The sequence below is a fragment of the Poecilia latipinna genome, unplaced genomic scaffold (genome assembly GCF_001443285.1).
Source record: "Poecilia latipinna isolate Pla-1442-1.1 unplaced genomic scaffold, P_latipinna-1.0 Scaffold1244, whole genome shotgun sequence".
Lineage (NCBI taxonomy): Eukaryota > Metazoa > Chordata > Actinopteri > Cyprinodontiformes > Poeciliidae > Poecilia > Poecilia latipinna.
Window position 1 is genome coordinate 125,650 of NW_015113860.1, and position 19,081 is coordinate 144,730.

General features: G+C 38.2%; 2 protein-coding genes across 3 annotated transcripts; both read right to left on the minus strand.

Moving 5' to 3' along the window:
- Positions 1 to 34: 34 nt before the first annotated feature.
- Positions 35 to 8,712, minus strand: chrdl2 (chordin-like 2). Of its 2 annotated transcripts, none has more exons than XM_015054323.1 (11): positions 8,438 to 8,712; positions 8,046 to 8,158; positions 7,866 to 7,959; positions 7,630 to 7,775; positions 5,608 to 5,701; positions 5,203 to 5,267; positions 4,285 to 4,447; positions 3,972 to 4,166; positions 3,680 to 3,853; positions 3,154 to 3,246; positions 35 to 2,502 (listed from the first exon to the last, which is right to left on the minus strand). In XM_015054323.1, exons 1-11 carry the CDS (start codon positions 8,502 to 8,504, stop codon positions 2,369 to 2,371), a joined length of 1,338 nt encoding a protein of 445 aa, XP_014909809.1. In that variant the 5' UTR covers positions 8,505 to 8,712; the 3' UTR covers positions 35 to 2,368. The 2 variants fall into 2 exon arrangements, with proteins under 2 accessions (XP_014909809.1, XP_014909810.1); XM_015054324.1 differs by having other exon boundaries at positions 3,978 to 4,166; positions 8,438 to 8,706.
- Positions 8,713 to 11,097: 2,385 nt separating this feature from the next.
- On the minus strand, positions 11,098 to 16,127 carry spag7 (sperm associated antigen 7). The gene is made up of 7 exons (XM_015054326.1): positions 15,960 to 16,127; positions 14,175 to 14,242; positions 13,994 to 14,082; positions 13,827 to 13,911; positions 13,636 to 13,725; positions 12,209 to 12,365; positions 11,098 to 12,105 (listed from the first exon to the last, which is right to left on the minus strand). The coding sequence occupies exons 1-7, from the start codon at positions 16,042 to 16,044 to the stop codon at positions 11,990 to 11,992; spliced, it is 690 nt and encodes a 229-aa protein (XP_014909812.1). The 5' UTR covers positions 16,045 to 16,127; the 3' UTR covers positions 11,098 to 11,989.
- Positions 16,128 to 19,081: the final 2,954 nt, after the last annotated feature.

Below are 19,081 nucleotides of genomic sequence, written 5' to 3' on the forward strand. Positions count from 1 at the left end.
CTTGTTTGAAGTGCAAACATACAAGCAGCAGCCATGAGCAGTCAAACACTGTTTTTTAATGGTGTACAATATCAGGCAACACTGTATAGTTCGAAGTCGCGGCGTGAAGTACAAAGTGCGTTCAGATATATCGCCCCACAGCAAAAAAAAAAATATATAATTACTGAAGATATGTGAAAGCTGTCAAGGTTTAAAAATAACCCAGATCTTTCTGCTACATAAAAACTGTTTTAACATCAGAGAGAGGGAGGGCTCTCTTACAACCCCTTGCACAGTTTTGTACTTTTTGAAAGCTACACTTAAAAGATACTTCATAAAAAAAAAAAAAAAAAACATTCAACAGTCAAATACGCACAGCCAGAAACCATTAAATGCATAAACACACACCAAACATAAATTGTTCAGATAGTTTGCTGGAGCAAAATTCCTCTCAAAATCTTAAAATCAATGTAACAGCCTACAATTTACACAAGTCATAAGTAAATCACTACTCCTCTAAACCCGAGGAATCTCCAGAAATCTGTCAAAGGGAATCCTAATTGATGGCCTCTGATAACCACAAAATGTGGTTTCCCTCTTTACAGATTCCTTCTGGTTTTACTTTTGCCTAAAAGTTTCAGATCACCAAACAGATTCCAATATCAGATAATCTGATATTACTCTGGACTTCCAGCGACTGTCGCTTCTCAACAGCGGAGGGTCCAGAACCAGAAACACATAGAACAAGGAGCTGGTCTCTACCAGCGTACTGGTAATGTGAACAGAGTAACACTCTTCTGATTAAACTGCTCAACTCCAGAATGGATATAAAGTAAGGCAGGGAAACTTCTTTCATTGCACTAGCAGGGTTTTAGCTTTTCGTCCTGAGAGTGTATGCTAAGCTAAAAGAGGGGCTAGCGAGCATCAGGCAGGACGAAACATCGAAGATCCTGAAATATGACCCCCAAAAAAATCTCAATATGCAAGAGTATCTACAAGTGGAATCATCATGGGGAGATAAATCTCTGAGATTTTTACCTACAAAGTGCTACCAATGGCTGAAGGAAAACACAAAGACAAAACTCATGGCAGCACAGGAATAATAAAGATCAGGTTCTACCGCGTCAGACAGGAACAGAGAGTTCGGCTGTGAAGAGACGCCACTGAACGACATAACAGACTTCTGACCACAGAAGTAAACAGGATATGTCATTACCAAGAGGCTGAAATAGTGCACAAGAACATCTGTGCTAAGTCTGGGCTGAAGGTTTCGCTGTCGAAATGGGAAACACCAACAAGAGTAGCTGAGGATGATAAGTCTGAGGCAGGAGATGGCTATCCAGAAAAGATGTAGAAGAAGAAAACTTAGCAATCCAAAGTGAGAAATCTGAGAAATACCACAAACTGAAAGAGAAAATAGAGAAAGTAATGAACATGACAGGGAAAAAGTATAAGGGACGACAGTGGCAACGGATAGTAGAAGATCATCCCTCAATTGGTGGGTTGCTGGTTTGATTCTGTCATTATGCCCTTGAACACAATGACCACCATCTCCTCTGCTGACGGTGGTCAGAGAGTCCAGTAGCCTCGTCTCTGTCACTGGGAACCAGGGTAGATGTGGCTACTACCCAGTAGCTCACTACCATCAGCATGTGAATGGGTGAATGACTGAAGGTAGTCTGCAGCACTTTGGGGTCCTCTAGATTTGATAACGTGCTATACAAGTTATCATTTGATGGCCTAAGTGTTGCCAGTGGTCCCGGTCTTGGGAGAATTAAGACCAGAAAACTGGTGTTGCTAAAGGCCCAAACACCAATACAACCAGCCATCACACCAGAGCTGCCACTGCGGACATGTTACGATTGTACAGCCATCATGATCTGTCATCTGTCAAAATCGCCTCAATTCTTACAATTACGTAGGTTTTTTTTTTTTTTTCTCTTCCAACACATCAGCATTACATACACAATGCTAGCATTCATTTTATCCCTATGCTAACATCCTGTGCTATTAAAAAACTCACTGCCAGCCGTAACTGCAAAGCGGCATTTTCCATTTTACCTGTCGCTGGTCATAATGTAACGAGCGACAGGTGTATGCAGCTAGTGCAATATGCCTATTGTCATCATGGTTCTAGCTTCAAACCTAATTTATCAAATCTAATAATGTTTAGATTTATTACAAGAATCGTAAACAACCAAGATGGATGTCAACATCACCGCTGTTTGACGATACCAGACAAAAATGGCAAAGATGCATAAAAAACATTAAGAGTAAGAAAGTTCACTTGCATAAATAAAATAAAATAAAATAAAACAAGTGCAGCTTGTATGAATAACATGTCATTTGATACACAATTGAGTGTGAATACTGATATCATGAGTGGTTGCTATGGTGAACACAGGCCTTCAGTTTGCTTTGGATTCAAGAACGTCATTATTTCCCGAATGCCGTTTCCACAAATGGTGGTCTGAGAAGCTCTGCTCAGGTTTTCTCCCAACTCTTTAAATTTTGTCCACGTGTCTGAAAAAAAAAGTAAAAAAAAACAACAACAAAAAACATTTAAATTTACTTAAATAAGATAAACACGAACTGAGTAAAATGTGTCAAAATACTTATAGGACACATAAAGCAAGTAAACAGAGAAATATGGTCTCATAATGTGATAATCCACTATTTGGTTTCTAGATGCTTTTCCTTTCTGCCGTTGCCAAAACACAAGCAAGATGATATTCTTAAAATGTGTGAGTCCATTCCTCCCGTCTTTTGTGGGTGGATTTGCTCATGAATCCGGATCAGCTGGATCTATTTGTAAAAATCAAATGCTGAAGCTCTAAAGCTTTTCAGCATCAGGATTCCTGGTTTTGGTTTTCGACTCCTCGTCTCATCTCGGCGTCAACAAGTCAACAGTATCTGCATGCTGACTGGTTATTTGGAAGCAACCCAGGAAAAGCACAAGATTTGTATCTGAAGTTTTATAGAAGATGTTAAGAAGTGTTTGTGTGTAGACAGGGATGCTGACAAATGTACCAGTAATTACTTTGATATATTCTTGGTGGATGTACTGAAATTTTAGGTTGGATTCTTATCCAACCTATAATTATTATTGAAAAATATGCTGCTGCAATAAAATGTGAATGTATTTAAAAGCATAAATAACAGAAGAACACAAACCTTCATCAAGAGCGGTAAGAAGAGTGTAATTTTCCGGATGATCTGTGATGTCTTTCCTTTGAACGTTGCCAATCTCCATTATTTGTAAAGTACCTAGACCAGGACATTTGACATGTTTAAACATGTCAAACAAACTTGAGCAAAAACAAAATGCAGTTTTCAAATGATGATGATGATTATTTGTTTCATTTATTCACTTCATTCATCCCTCAAGTTGATTTTTATGCATTTCCCCTTCCTTTTGATGATATCATCACTTGACTTGAAAACTACTTTTGAATGTACTCAGGTTCTCTGGCATTAAAATGGGCTCAATCTGAAACGGTTAACTCGATCAAAAAAGCAACAAGAGAATAAGAAGCAAATACTTTTTCCCACAACATTCGTATTGACAAGTTCTTTACCAGCTTTTTCTGTCAAGTGAAAACAAAATCTTTGAATAAACACACACAGTTTAATACAATCCTGTCTTCTGACTTTCACAGACATATTTTTTTAAATGTATTTTTTTTCTAGTCCACAATACCTTCTGCTGTGTTCCAGGCTTGCACTTCAATCTCAGCAGTGCTTTGTCTTTGAGCAGCGATGATTCTAACCGTGTTGGGAGAATCAACTTTCAAGACTCGTTCTACTTTATACACCAAAAGGTTGTTTTTATACCCAGGGTAGCACTGGGTCTGGTTCATTTCAGCTTTTCTCTCTGCAGAGGAAAAAAAATTAAAAAAAATTTAAAAAACACAGAGAAAGAGATTTAAAGGATAAAATGTTGCCATGGTTATCGGTGCAGTCACCTCGTCGTGCCTGTGAGTCACATGTACCTTTACCTGGACAAGTCTTGCAGCATTTACCAGCCAATTTTATTGGATGCTGGCACGGATACTGGCCCGGACACGTGATGCGCTTGCAGTCTTGGAGGCCATCGATGCAAGTGCAAACGATGCATTCCAGGACCTTCCCCAAAACTGGATGCCACATGTCTCCATGAGAGTACGTCTTGCCATTGTATAAACACACTGAGACAAATAGGAAACATGTGAGGCGCATACGGGAACAATCGTAAACGTGTGAGGAACGTGCCAACAAATTCAAACGGCTACATACTATCTTTGTGTTTGCGCATAAAAGCCTCACCTCGCTGGTGTTTCCTCTGCAGTAAAATCCTCACCGTGGTCTCCGGGGCCCCTCTGAGGTTGAGCCTGCTGAGGCTCAGAGCCCTGGCAGAGGCCTTCATCCTGGTGGCACGGTCCGACCTCACCCTGCTCTGCTCGCCAGAACACTGGTCGACTGAATGCCTCTGTTGTGAATGCAGACATAATAAAAAACACTTGGTCATCTATTCAGCTGTTGGCTCGGCTTGCTTTTTTCCCCTCTATCTGACTGATAGCTGCGAGAGCGTCACATCATGTCCTAAATCATAAAAAGCTGACATCTCATCGCTTTTCCGGCTATTTTAAAAGGAAGAAGCGTTGGCAGTAAGGGTAGTCGCTGTTGCCAAACGGTCTGTGGAAGTTGAAGGGGGAAAAATGGAAATCTTTGCTTTTTAATCACTGGATCAAACCCAATACCTCAAAACATAATCTGAAAAGTAGAAACCGATAAAAACACAGAGGATCCTCGTCAGGAACTAAATGTTCTTTTTTTATTAAACTGCATCTTTCATTCCATCTGTAGTTCCAGCTTTTTTATATGTTATCACGTTACAACTATTTACCTTTTGGGTATTTTTAGCTCATCTTGTGAGATAGAAAAACACAAAGAAGAGCATAATGATGCAGCAGAAAGAAAGTGACGTTAAAATGTATTTTATAAATAAAAAATATGATGTTCATATGTATTCAGCCGCCTTAAGTCTGATACACCGGTCCGGTTCACGTCGGTGTGATAGAGTCTCAGCTCATCTGTGAAAGCCTCCGGGGTTTCATGTTTCACTTTCCTTCCACTTCACAGTTCATCCAACACACGTCTTTTTGTGTTGGCCTATCTAACCTACATGATGTATTTGTTGATGAGACGATTAAAATGTGAAAAAGTCTAAGATACGATACGTACGACGCCTCTGTTCAGCTGATGGTTTCCATCCTCGGTGGACGATGAGCCGCTGCTGCTGCTGTGGTCTGAGAAGAAAAACGTAATTTAAGTTTGAAACGACGTTCATTCAGATTGAAATATTTTTTATTCCTGCTGGTCCATTCCAAGTATTTTTTTCCATGTATGCTTTGTAGTCGTTTTTACCATATAGTGCAGATTTTCTTTACTTTCCGTTAGTATGCACTCCTTTTGTTCAACACCAGTTTATTGTTCAATACTAAAGAACTTGAATTTTACAATCAGTGTAGATCAGACATGTTACAGAAATATAATCCTCCCTGTCTTAATGTTACACCTAGATATTTTTAAAGATGAAAACAGAAATAAAAAGTGAATTTTTTTATTCGACTGGAGGAGTTTGGCTACCTTTACACACCGAACAGCAGGAATCTGGGAGAGAAACTGGTGAAGGACAGGTGACAGGTTGGCATGTTTTCAGAGCGCAGAAGATGTTTCCATTCTGTGAAAAGAAAAGAGAAGAAGAGAAAAGAAAAGGAGAGAGAAGAAGAGAAAGGAAAAGAAAAAGAGAAAAGGAAAGAGAAGAAGAGGAAAGAAAATAATAGAAAAGAGGAGAAAAGAAAAGGAAAATGAAGACGAGAAAAGAAAAGGAAAGAAGAAGAGAAAAGAAAAGGAAAGAGAAGAGGAGAACAGAAAATAAAAGAAGAAAAGAAAAGGAAAGAGAAGAAGAGAAAAGGGAAGAAAAGAAAAGGAAAATGAAGACGAGAAAAGAAAATGAAAGAGAAGAGGAGAACAGAAAATAAAAGAAGAGAAAAGAAAAGGAAAGAGAAGAAAAGGGAAGAAAAGAAAAAGAAAGAACAGAAAGGGAAGAGAAGAAAAAGGAGAAAAGGAAATAGAAGAAGAGAAAAGAAGAGAAAAGAAATGAAAAGAAAAGGGAAGAAAAGATAAAGAAAGAACAGAAAGGGAAGAGAAGAAAAGGAAGGAGAAAAGAAAATAGAAGAAGAGAAAAGAAAAGAAAAGAAGAGAAGAGAAAAGAATCATCACCAAAGTGTCCAACTTTGAAATAACCATCATAACCTGATTTTTTTTCCCATTTAGTAACATGAAGCATATTGCATAAAACAAAAGAAACATGATCTATGTGCAGTTTGGTTGTGGCAAAGACAAAACTGCAATTGAAAAATCCAACAGATGGAGGAAATGTGACACAGTTTCTCTGTTGTACAAAAAACATGACTTGAAGCTGTTGGTGTTGAGTTTATGGTTGCACATTTTCAGATTCATTAACTTCTCACATCAGGTGGCCTCGCAAAGAGCACCACATCGAGTTCGGCTTTGGCTGCACTTCTCTGCTTTTCCTCTGGTGATCACAACCGAGCGTGACTACAGTGAGATGTTTTCACCTTCTGCATGCTGTTAATGTGATTTCACAATGTGCCTCCACTTGCAGTGCGCAGCATTAGCAATGGCGGGCACAGATGGCGGTGGGAAAAAATACAATTGCAACCACATAAAAAGAAACAGTGTGCAAAATTAAAGTTGTTCCGCACAGTTTCACATCACGTTCTACATTTTAACCACCTGAGCATAAATGACTTAGAAATAGTGGCAGTGCAGAGATCTCAGCAGTATGATGATTCTTGTGTCAAAAATGGATATTACAGCTCATTTACTTGCAGTTTTTAGTTTACTCTACAACGTCTTCTTTATTTGTTGATACATCTGGTTAAAAAAAAATCATCTCAGGGCATTTTACAGACACAGACACATTTTACAGTATGTTTCAATATTGTTGTTTCAACTTTTGAATAACTTGTTTTTGGTTGTTAAGGACAGCAGCTTTGTCCATGTAGACATTTACTGACCAATTCGAAAAGAAACAGGCCCACAGAATCATGACTCCTCCACCGTACAGTGGAGTTAAGAAGCTTCTCGACACATCGATCCTTTGGATCACCTCAAGCCGAACGTCGATCCTGAGTGATTCACAACTTCAAAAAAGCAAAATATAAAAAAGCAAAATATAAAAATCCCCATTGAGCGAGATTTTAAATAGATTCAACGGATCGAAGTTAATCTCTGTCTATGACTGGATTCATTTGATCACATATTTCAAGATATCAATTGGATCATGTGTTTTTTTTTAATAATACAAAAGGGAAGATTAATTTTTAATGCTCTATCTACATCTTTACCAGTAGTGCTACATGAATAACTGCAGCTTCTTCGCTGCACTTTCCCATATTCCCCTTTGAAGAGGAAATAACTAACATAACTGGGCTTTTGTTTCCACGGGGACCTGAAAATGCTGCTGGATGTTTTCCTCTATAATTACTTTTTATTGTCTTTTTACATGTATATCCTTTAACCAGAACATTAAAAATAAAAACAAAAATCTTGATGACTCTCCTAGACTTGGATGGAACTTACTGAGCATGTGCACATGACGCACTGATTGCTCTGCCTGGATGAAAAGAGGCTCTGGATGGTGAAGGTCTCCCCTGGCTGATAGACAGTCCCGTTGTGGCTGCAGGTTTTGACTGGCGCCCTCAGCCCTGCGGGGATCCTGGGCTCATCTGAGGAGGAAGGGGAGGAGGACACGTCACACACATGCACCGTCACTGCGCTTCTCTCTGGCGCCCGGAGGTGCCAACGCCGGAGCATACCTGTGCACCTTGGACAACACCGCTGAGGCTCTGTCACGGGGTTCTCACACGCCAGCGCAGGACACTTGATAGTGTTGCACTTCACATGGCCTGTCTGAGGGAAGAAGTGACATGTTTAAAAGCACCTTCATCCACCCACCGTCCTTTACGGACCGAATCCCCCTTGTTTGGGAAAAGTACCTCTGTGCAGACGCAGCGCATGCAGAACATGTATCCAAAAGGCTCCAGATAGGGATGCCAGCTGTCTCCTGGTCTGTAGGTTTTGTCTTTAAAAGTACAAACCACTCCGGAGCCTGAGTGTCACAAATAAACCATCAACATTTTCCCTCAAAACGGAAATCTCGTCACGATTTTGTTTTTTCGCAATTAAAACAAACACTGTTTATTGTTATTGTTGAACTTTTATGACAGAATAGGTTTAACAAAACACCATATGTGTGGTTCAGATCAGAGAGCTGCGACACAATCCGAGCGGAGCCCCACTTTTTGTCTCTTTCCTCCCATTTTAAGAGCCTCCGCGCGTCTGATCGGGATAAAAAAGATAAAAAGTCATCAACAGAATCGGCTCCTACCTCTCCGAGGTTTCAGCTCCGCGGATGGAAACCACATGATGAAAAAGAACAAAAACATAGGCTTCATTTTTTTCCCCACATGTGCGTGACTGAGTCTTCAGTGCACAATACATGTGCGTTTCAGTGAGACGTAAAAAAAACAAAACTGCAGGACAGTGTGAAACAAAGATTTAGAGGAAGAACGAAAAAGGGGGGAAAAAATCCAATATTTGTCTAGGTTATTCTATGGCGCCTTCTTCAGGAGGCAAATTGTGATGACAGTGGAGTGAACATCAGGATTGTGCAGGCAAAGTCCAAATAGGGAAAGCAGCAATGTTTATATAAAGAACTGTTAATCATTTTGTTGCTCTCGGTGGAAATGTTTGGGGCTTTGAAAACATTCATATTCGCCAGGTGAAGCTAAAATAAGAGGTTACGGGTGATGACAAACTAAGAGCTGCACTGGGAGCCAAAAGAACAGGTGTTCTAACTATCTGTGCTACCCATTAAACCGTCCTACCTTGTGGTAGTGCGCATGCGTACATCGATGCTATGTCACATACTGCTTACCCAGCAGATACATCCTACCTGCGCATTAGCACTGACAGATAGACATAGCTACGGAAGAGGATTAGGGCCATTGGAAAAAAAAAATTCAAACTTTAATTTCAGAATTCTGAGAAACAAGTAAAAATTCTGAAATTAAAGTTATAATTTTATTTTATGTTTTTTCCAGTGGCCCTAATCCTCTTCCGTACATAGCTATCTATCCATGTTATGGTAGGACAATCTGACGAGAAGCAGCTTTGCGCATGCGTGATTCATTTCCAATGTGGACAAAATGGGGTTCAGCTCTTTTTAATTCAAATTTACAGCACATTAAACAGTGCTACATGTGGAAAAACAGAGAAACTGTTGTTTTGTGCACAGGTTTCATTTCTTTTGTATCTTTATTTAAAGACGGTAAAAAAAAGTTCCTGTCATAATTCAGAAACCTACCTTGCATTTCTGCGACTAAAGCAAGAAAAACATAAAAACTTTTGTTCCTTAATTTATTATCCAACAGAAAAATGTTGCAAAAATGAATGAGAGCTCATAGTCGGAAATGACTATATTCAACAGCTCTTCTTCTGGGTCAGCGTAAAGTGAAACGTGTATTTTGAGTTTTAAAATATCAGTTTGTTATTTGGCTTTTGATGGTTCCATTTACGTATTTACCTGCGGAAAACTGATGGAACAGGAGCTTTTATTTCAGAAATCTTCCTGTTTTGTCTGAAACTCGTGGTTGTAATCAGAAAACTTGTTCTGAAAAGAGTGAAGGGATTATTTAAGTCCACAAGGGGGCGTCCTGAACTGTCTCTCACTGAAGACCGAGCATGAAAGAGAATTGTTTTAATATGACACAGAAAATGTACATTTTGACACCATTTGTGGCTTATGATGGTGTAAAAATATAGTAAATAAGCTTTTTGCTTGCTTATATTTTTTATTGTTCAATAGACTGAGAGACTGCTGATTTTTTCCCCTCCATGTATGGGAAGTACTGTGCTGCCATGACGCTGTGGCATAATTCAGGATCACAGCTGACAGAAAGTTCTTAGGGGCTGTAGCCACACTGAGCTGTTGTCTTGCATGTTAATACACAGTTTGATCACCATGTTGTTTTATGCAACTACTGCACATTATCAGTTCAGCTTTATTGCTATTTTAACTAGATTTTTATTTTTTCAAAACACATTAGAGAAAATTGAAAAAAGGAGGAAAATTCTGTTTTTATATTTTGCAATTTTACAACTTTTATAAAAGTAAATGGATCACAGTAAAGTAAGGGACTTGAAAGATAATAAATATGGTTGAAACTAGCTGATTTTTTGACAGAAAAGCGGATCTGACTGCTGGTTTCGCTGAAGGCCGAGCGTCTGTTTCTGTGGAGATCACCGTTGAAGTTGGTAATGAACTGAACAGATCTGGATTCTCACCAATAAATAGTTTATTTAGTTCAGAAACATCAAAACATGATGTTAAAACGTCATGATTTACGTTTAAATTAAATCCAAGCTGAACATTTAACTAAGAATTATATGGACTTATATTTGCATAAATTAATCAAAGATAAAGAAAAATAAAATGTTCTTTACAAAACTTTATTGTACATGTTTAAATAAGCAATTTATGAATACATTTATATTATTTAATATCGGATGAAAAAACAGATCCATGGACAGTGAAGAGTTTTAATAAACAAATGACATACTTAAGTAATTATTACATAAGTTATTGTCATTTGACTCTCTTCACTCTCCATAAGAGTCAGGACATACTGGAGCTGCAGTTTGGTATTAAGCTTTGAAAATATAAAAAGCAAGTTTATCCCTCATATAGTTTTGGGGATAAAAACTATACACATTTTGAAAACTTAAGAAAAAAATCTTCAGTCCTACATTATAAAAAATAACTTTTGCTGTTCCTCTAAATTATTCTAAAAATATATTAGGGATAGATTATGAATAAAACATATAGTGCTGTAACAGTGCACTTAGGATCCAGTAGTGCAAATCTTTTATTCTGCAATATATTTCACACAGCATGTTTTTAATGTGGTTCTAAAGCATACTGGTGTATTAAAATGCTAAAAAATAAGAAGTGTGCCAGGAGTGTACAAAAGTAAAGGTAACACAAAGTTGTAAGCAGCATTTATTAACACACATGGAAACAAAACAAGGTTATCCTGTTTAAAAAGACATAATGACGCCACGTTATTCCTCCTTGGTTCAAAGTCTGTTGATGATTAAATAAATCTTAACACTAAAAGGAGTTTTGTATCTTTACTCCATTTTAGTGGTACGACACCTGTTGCCTGACTTAAAATGAAAAAAAGAAAAAAAAATTAAACTAAGACGCTCAAGTCAGTGCCGATGTGTAGAAACAAAGCAAAAATCACATTTAAAAATTCAGATAAAACTGGCTTACTCCTGTGATGGACACATTTAGCAAGGTTTAACCTTTCAAAGTAAAAAAAAAAAAAGATCGACCCTTAATTAAAAACTAACTGACAAGAAGCTGGTAAAGAGGTAAAGTTTGCTTCTACGTACACTGGGGATTTTTAAACATTATCGATGGAAATCTGCAGCTGCAACTTGCTAAAAATACAGCCAAGGTACAAAATTAGCAGTGATATTAAGCAGTAAAACTTTTCCTAACATTTTTTAAAAATATGCAGCTGCATCAAAATTATAATTAAGCAACAAAAGATTTTATTTAAAGATGATCTATCGTCATGTTTCTCTGAATGACAAGACACTTTCCAAACAATTGACTCATACTGTTACGGTTTAAAATGGCATGTGGCATCCGACGACTAACAGAACATGGCAGGAAGACGTACAAATAATCCTAAATATCGTCCACTGGGCAGGCTTTCAGGTCACAGTGATGTTCATACAGACGTAAAGCCTGGCCAGTCAACAAGCTATACTTTTAAATCCTAAAGTACGGGAAACTGCATCAACAGAAGAATCGAACTGCGCACACAAAATGACACACGCATCCACACACGGCAGCAACAGCGGGAACTCAGAAACTGCTGCTCTGTGCCCCCGTGTCGTCTTCGCGCTTCTGCCGCTTCTTCGCTCGGATTTCGTTCATGGCTTCCTCTATGGAGCGCGTGTCCCTCTTGTTGGCCACCGGCACTGCCGACAGAGAGAGGGAGACAAACAACCGCAGCGTGAATACGGAGAAGGATTCACAGCTGAAGTATCTACCCGTTTTACGTGCGGCGGCGGAAGTCCTCACCACAGCCGTAACTCCGGTTCGCCTCCAGCGTGTGAGCTGCGTCTTTAGCAGCCGAGGTGCCTATCAGGTGACTGTACTTGTCTCTGTAGTTGGAGTTGGGACATGCTTGTGTCTTTTCTGTCTGAGTGGATGCTGCTTCTTCTAGTGCAGCCTGTTCCTGTGAGGGGGAGAAAACAGGAAATTAATTCGGGAAAAAATAAAATAAAAGATGGAAGGTATTCGACAGAGTGTCTTTTAAAAAATTAAACCACTTAAATTTTACTGATTAAAGGTACGTTGGAGTAAAATGAGCATCGTTCTCTTATTCTATGAACGACTGACAACATGTCTCTGAAATTCCAAGCAAAAATTCAGTATTTATTTGCAGAAAATGAGAAGTGGTCAAAATCATGAAAAAGATCCAGTGTTTTCAGACCTCAAATAATGCAAAGAAAACAAGTTCATATTCATTTAGAAACAACAACACTAATGTTTTAACTCAGTTCAGAAATCAATATTTGATAGAATAACCAGGTTTTCAATGGGGTTCAGTGCAGTGGACTCTTCATCTTTCCAGGACTGTACGTCTAACCTTTTCACTATAAAAACAAATGTTTGTGAACTTTTAGTTTTAGGCCAAGAAATTGGTTTTAAAAATGCTTCAAGAAGAATAAACTGAAAAAGTTTGCTAAGCGTTTGTACCAACGCTGCAGCCTCAGTAAAAATGTGCAGAATCATTTCTGTGCAATCTGTGGATTGTCACAGATTCTCACTTGGATTTAAACTGCACAACAGATCCGTCAGCGTTTTGAACAAGAACTATGGAAAATGCTAGAACAGCTCAATAAAAAGCATAAATGTCTCTGTAAAACAAACAGGTGCAGAGTATTGGGGAGCATCTGGTTTCCAGTCACAACCTCGTAATTATAGGTAATTTAGAAAAACAGATTCAGTATAGACAATACTGGGATATGCTGACGGCACAGATCAGATTTACAATATTAAACTTGATGACGATTGACAGAACAGAAGAACGTCATCAAAGATAACACACAGCTTTTTTTTTTTGTAGGTGTAGAGGTCAGATACTTTGTCTGTATCAGACATTTGTCCAAATCAGATACAACAATGATATTTCTTGTTTGTCCATTTATTAAAACAACATCATTTCTAATATTTATTTACCCAAAACTTCAAATAAAGGTCAGAAGAAAGAGTTTAAGCTACATATATCTTGACAGCAGGTCTCTAAAAACCCCATTCAGTTTGTTGGTATTTTATTGCATGTTGTGGTAAAACGTCAACATTCTTTCTGTAAAAGTTGCAATAACTCACCACCAACTGGTCTGAGGAATAAGAATACACTTCAACAAAATATAGCATTTGATTTCTAAGTGCGCTGATATCACCTGATGCATTATTTCATTGTTTTAATCCCACAGACTTACTTTTAGTCTGCGTCGCTGTTCTGCCAGCTGCGGATCCCACTGTTCTCCTTTGCGATACGCCTCCAGCTCTTCGTCCGACGGAGCGAACTCCTGAGTTCAACAATCACATTTCTCCTGCATCAGCCGCTAAATTAAACACTGAGAGTTTGTTTCGAAAATACAACAATTTGGAAAGGGCAAAGACCCGATACCTTCTTGAACAGCATGACGTAGCGACTCTCCTCATCCTCTCCGAAAGAAAACGAAGTGAGACCAGCCACCTCTGCAACATCGTGCCTATGAAAACACACAATGAGTTTGTTATCAATACACCCGAAAGGGCCGAGACTGCGCCAAAAATAAAATAATGACTTCTTACAGTATACTCCTTTCAATTTTTCCCATAGGGTTGTATTTTCTTTTTTGTTGTGAGCTGTCTTGGATGAAATCCGACACCTCTTTCTCCATCTAGATTTAAGGTGATAAATAATTGTGAAACGGCGACCACATGTGGGACGTAGGAGGATCAGAAAAACATTTTTTTTCCTTGAAGGTCTCACCTTCTTCCTAAACTCTGCTTTCTTTCTTTTCTCCAATTCTTCCATCTTCTTTAGTCTTGCAGCTTGCTCTTTAAGAAAAAAAAAAAAAAGGTTTTTTTATGGAGGTATAGAGGACAGACTTGTAGCTTTTGCTCGCGTTTTTCAATTAAAAAATGCTTAAAGTTGACAGGAAATTTTTAAATATCACTTGATAATTATGTGTTATTGAAAGATTAATACCTGAACACCAAGTATAAAGACTTAAAAAATGCAAACATTTAAAAAAGACTAAGATAATGCTTAGCCTGGTGGAGGCACAAATGAAGCCTGGTGGCCCGCCAGGGGAAAACCCTCCGAAAACCCTCCTGCTTCAATCTTTAAAAAATATATTTCAACTGACACAAATTTTAAATATTAAATCCAAGATGTAGAGTTTCTGATATTTTATTTGTAATGTACATTCTTTCATGTAACGCTACGTCATGACATGTCACTATGGAGAAAAATGTTTTAATATATTAGCTTCACCAAATACCTTCAGGTTTACCAACGCTAGTTGATTTATTGTTTAACACACACTATAGTTGCAAATAAATACAAAAGAAAGTTTAAAATCAATCAAAATTTTCTGGTCAGTTTTTGTTCCAGACTTTGACGACGTACTGTGCAGTCACACTTCAACGTTGAAAAAAAGTGAACAAGTGGAGGACGAGAGTACGTGTCAAGCCTACAAAATAAAATAAAATAAATTCAGGAAAGACCTCGCACAGGATCGATTTTTTTCCCCCCCAGAAAAGATGTGTGTTAGAAATCCCACTGCTGGTGTTAACGCCTTATTATTTATGTACTGTTTGACTGTGGCGTTTAAAAATAAAAAATTAGACCCAGATTTCATGTGAATGGCTTGCAACACCGTACCTGATCAAACAAATGTTGACTTCTCTCTATTTACAACAACTTTCACAGTGAGCACGACAATTTATACCTAAATAAATATTTTTGTGCCCTTCAATTCCTAGAACTCCAATCAATATTAAACTAATTATGTGATAATTAAAAAAAATCCCAATAAATCAATAATTTGTGAATTACTAAAACATATCTCAAATTATAATATTAATTAAATAAAATAAACCCATAAATAATGAAATAATTACAGGTGAAATTAATAAAATAAGTTAAAATAGTTAACTAAAAATTGAAAGATAAACATAATTCTATGATGTTTTTATTCTATAACAGATTGAAATTAATTGGGATTTAATAAAAAAATATTTGGATTATTCTATTTAATGTATGCATTCAAGTTTTATTTTATACTTTTAACATATTTATTTCCAAATTATTTGTAAGATTATCAGGCTTCTGGCCTTCATTAGTGCAAGGGCTTTGTAAATGTTTCATATTTATTTAGCCATTTCTAATAGTTTAACTATTAATAGATCATCTCTTGTCAGGGAGGAAATGTAGCAGAATTAAAGCGCAGATAAAAGGATATGAATTTGAGGAAGATGTCATTTATTTTTAAGGACCCACATGAACAGTGTGGTGTTTGTTTACAGTGCCGCAGCAGCAGAACCCTGGGTCCAGATGCTACAGACTCAAATGATAAGCTGAGGCGGTGCCACGCTCGGGTCAGCACAGCTTACATGAAACTGAAAGCTCAAATGTCCATTAGTAGCAAAACAAATGCCCCCTTAGCATGTCCTTTGGTTTTAGACCTCCACAAGCGCCCGCTTTTAGGCGCCATTTCCCCACTTCACGCAAAGATGAAGCGAGTCCTTTTCTAAACAGCATGCCGCGTACCTCGAGCCTTTCGTCGGCTTTCTTGGTCGCCGACTGTAGGAGGTTTCTCCATCGAGTTTAAGATAGAACCAAGGAGGTCCGCCATCTTGCAATGATAAACCTCTTCTCCAGCCGAACACGGTGCGCATGCGTGTTAGGGCTTCGTATTCTTCTCTGTAGAGAAAATCTGCATTCAAACAATGTGCTGCCACCACGTCCCAAAGGGCTGTAGTGCTGCTGCAGTGAAAGCCGAGCTAAACATATTTATTGGTTCCCTCCTTTCCATATTCTGTTTGCGATTGCAAGAAATACACACACAAATAAACACATTAATGTGACGAGAATACAAGTTGTACAAGACAAGCTCAATCTGAACCTTATTAGCACTTAATTGTAAAAATCACCCCAAGACACTCAACAAATAATAGAAAGAACTAAAGATTTTAAAATATCTTTGCGGTTAATCCCACATTTTTTTATTTTTCAGGTTGTTGAAGATTTAAAGCAATGACTTAGGTCAGTTTTGGATAGAAAATAAGACAGGCATTTAAAGATAATGAATTGTAAAACTATAAATTGCTTTTTGGTATGGTTCCACTGATATTTTAACAGTTTGTCTTCGAGCTCAAAGTCTTTGAGGTTGGAGAGTCTCTTGGCCTAATCTTTAACTTCTAGATTTTTGATCAGATTTAAGTGTGGTTCTGGCTCGGCCTCTTCCTGTCAGAACGAGCGCGCTGGAATGTTGAATCTGCCACAGGAATGAATAATTTAAAGCACAAGTGTGTATATACAATCATATTTCTTCTCACTCTTCATAAGTAAAGTTGTGTTGTGTTTGTCAGAAAATAAATATTTTTGCACAAAGTCAATGCAAGTTTACACAAATTTAGCTGTTCAGGCTATTCTCCTGTGGCCATTTGCCTTGTATCATATTGTCTCATATTTCCCATTTTGAAGAGTGCATAAGAGAATTGGGCTGCTGTGATATGTCAGATATAAACCCAAGAGATACACAAAGTTGTTAAATACTAATTTTAGTTTATAGACACTCTGATAAGTTAAAAGAATTGATGTACATTTTTAAATGACAACATTCACTAAATAAATCTTAGATTTAAGAAAAAAAATCCAGTGTGAGAATATGTTGCTGCAATTGTTTTAAATTTATGAAGTAAAAGCTAATTATAATTTCTTAAAATGTGGTAGTGTGTGAATAATCTCTTGGCTTTCACTGATGCAGACAGAAGACAGGATAAACATGCAAATAAACATTTTTACGTAAGCAACAGGGGGGCAAGCTTCACAATCGTGTGTGCATGTGTTCATACCTTTTTATTGTTAAGGTAACAATTCTCCCTTGCGTCACTGGGGCATGTTTTGTGAAGCGTGATTGTGGTTTCACAGCATCAGCAATAACTGAGAACTAGAGCCATATTCAGATGTGGAGAGAGGCCTGGATGAGCAGAAGGCCAGGCTGTGAAAACACAGACAGCGCCCCGACCTGCACTGCTAAACAAACATCTCCTGGAAATTCAACTTTTGCTCTGCTGTGATCCACTCCTCAGTTCAACCAAAGTATTACGTGTAAGTATAATTTGACACAACAAACCCCTTTTTATTTCAGCAGATGTTGAAAGCTAAAAAATCTGCTCAATGAATTCTGAGAACTTTGGAAACGTAACTCGTGATTTTTGCGTGTTGGGTAACATGACAGCCGTGACCTCCACGCCCCAGACATCTTTCAGTGATGCTCTTGTTGTGATTTGGACAGACAGGACGGACTCCTCCCCCCCGTCGTGCTTGAAATGCTGTATAAATGCAGCATCAGTGTGTCACCAGCAGTCTGAACGTTAATTGGCGCCCAAACATGAAAGGACTGAGCTTGGTTCTCCTCGTTCTTCTCCTGATGTTCGCGACTGCGGAGGGTGAGCAATGGATAAATATGTTTTGCTACGTTGTAAAGCCAAAATAAAGCAATTTATATTGGCAGTCTCACCTGTTTGTGTTGCTCCGATATTAATCATTTTAAATGTGACAATTAAAAAAAAAAAGATGACTTAATTTCTAATGGAAGGGATGATTCTTCTTTCACGTTTGTCATCAGGAGAAGATCCAGAGATGCAATATTGGACCTGTGGGTACAGAGGACTCTGCAGACGGTTCTGCTATGCCCAAGAGTATATTGTTGGACACCATGGTTGTCCTCGAAGATACAGGTAAAGTTTAGGATTACTCTCTGAAGAAAGCACTATGTGAAGGTGTAAGAAGAGCTAAAGTTTTGACTTTTTGTTTTGTTCCAGGTGTTGTGCTGTGCGTTCATAGCACTCTGATGATGGTCCAGAGATGCCGAAGTGATGCTAGGATTCAAACCTCTGGAATATTCTGCAGAGATAGCTGACTTGCTGCTTCACATCAGCCCACTTTGGTATCCAATAAAGTTAGATCCATCATAAGAGTTTCTGTAGTGGGTAGAATAGTAGGTACACCACACTTTTACGCTGCCCTGACTGGAATTGTCTAGCTTATTTGCTTTGCTGCCAATAAATGCATTAAAATAAACATACCAATGTTTTTGTTTACTACCATTGTCTGAGCTACACCCCACTTTGGTGCGCTTCTTTGAAATAACAGTGTGGAAAGCAGTCTGAGTTGGGTCTGGCATGCTCTCGCTGGTTGCCGTGCTGACAGGAGACAATAACGGTCAAGTGACTGACCCAAATAGCTGGGATGGAGCACAGCTTTTGTGAATGAAGTGTTATGTCTCTCATCTGTGTTTATGTTGTTTCACCGTTCATTCGGTCTGTCTGTCTGGACAACGCTGGTGGGAAACAGACAGACAGCGCTACAATACACCAGTCAGGACTGCGATGCAGATTCATTGTCGCTTTGTCTGCGCCGTGTTGAATTGGAAGGTCAAATGTCTCTGAGGATGGTTTTTGGATTTTCACTATTATTCTCTTATATATATATATATATATTTAACTCATATTCATAACATGCCCTAACTGGTTTGAGAATGAGTCGGTGTAAGCACATACATTGAAAATATGACCAGGTTGCTTAAAACATAAAAGCAACAATTATTCCTACTTTTTCCAATGTAACGTGTTTACTGCCACAGATATTCACATATTTATTTTGAG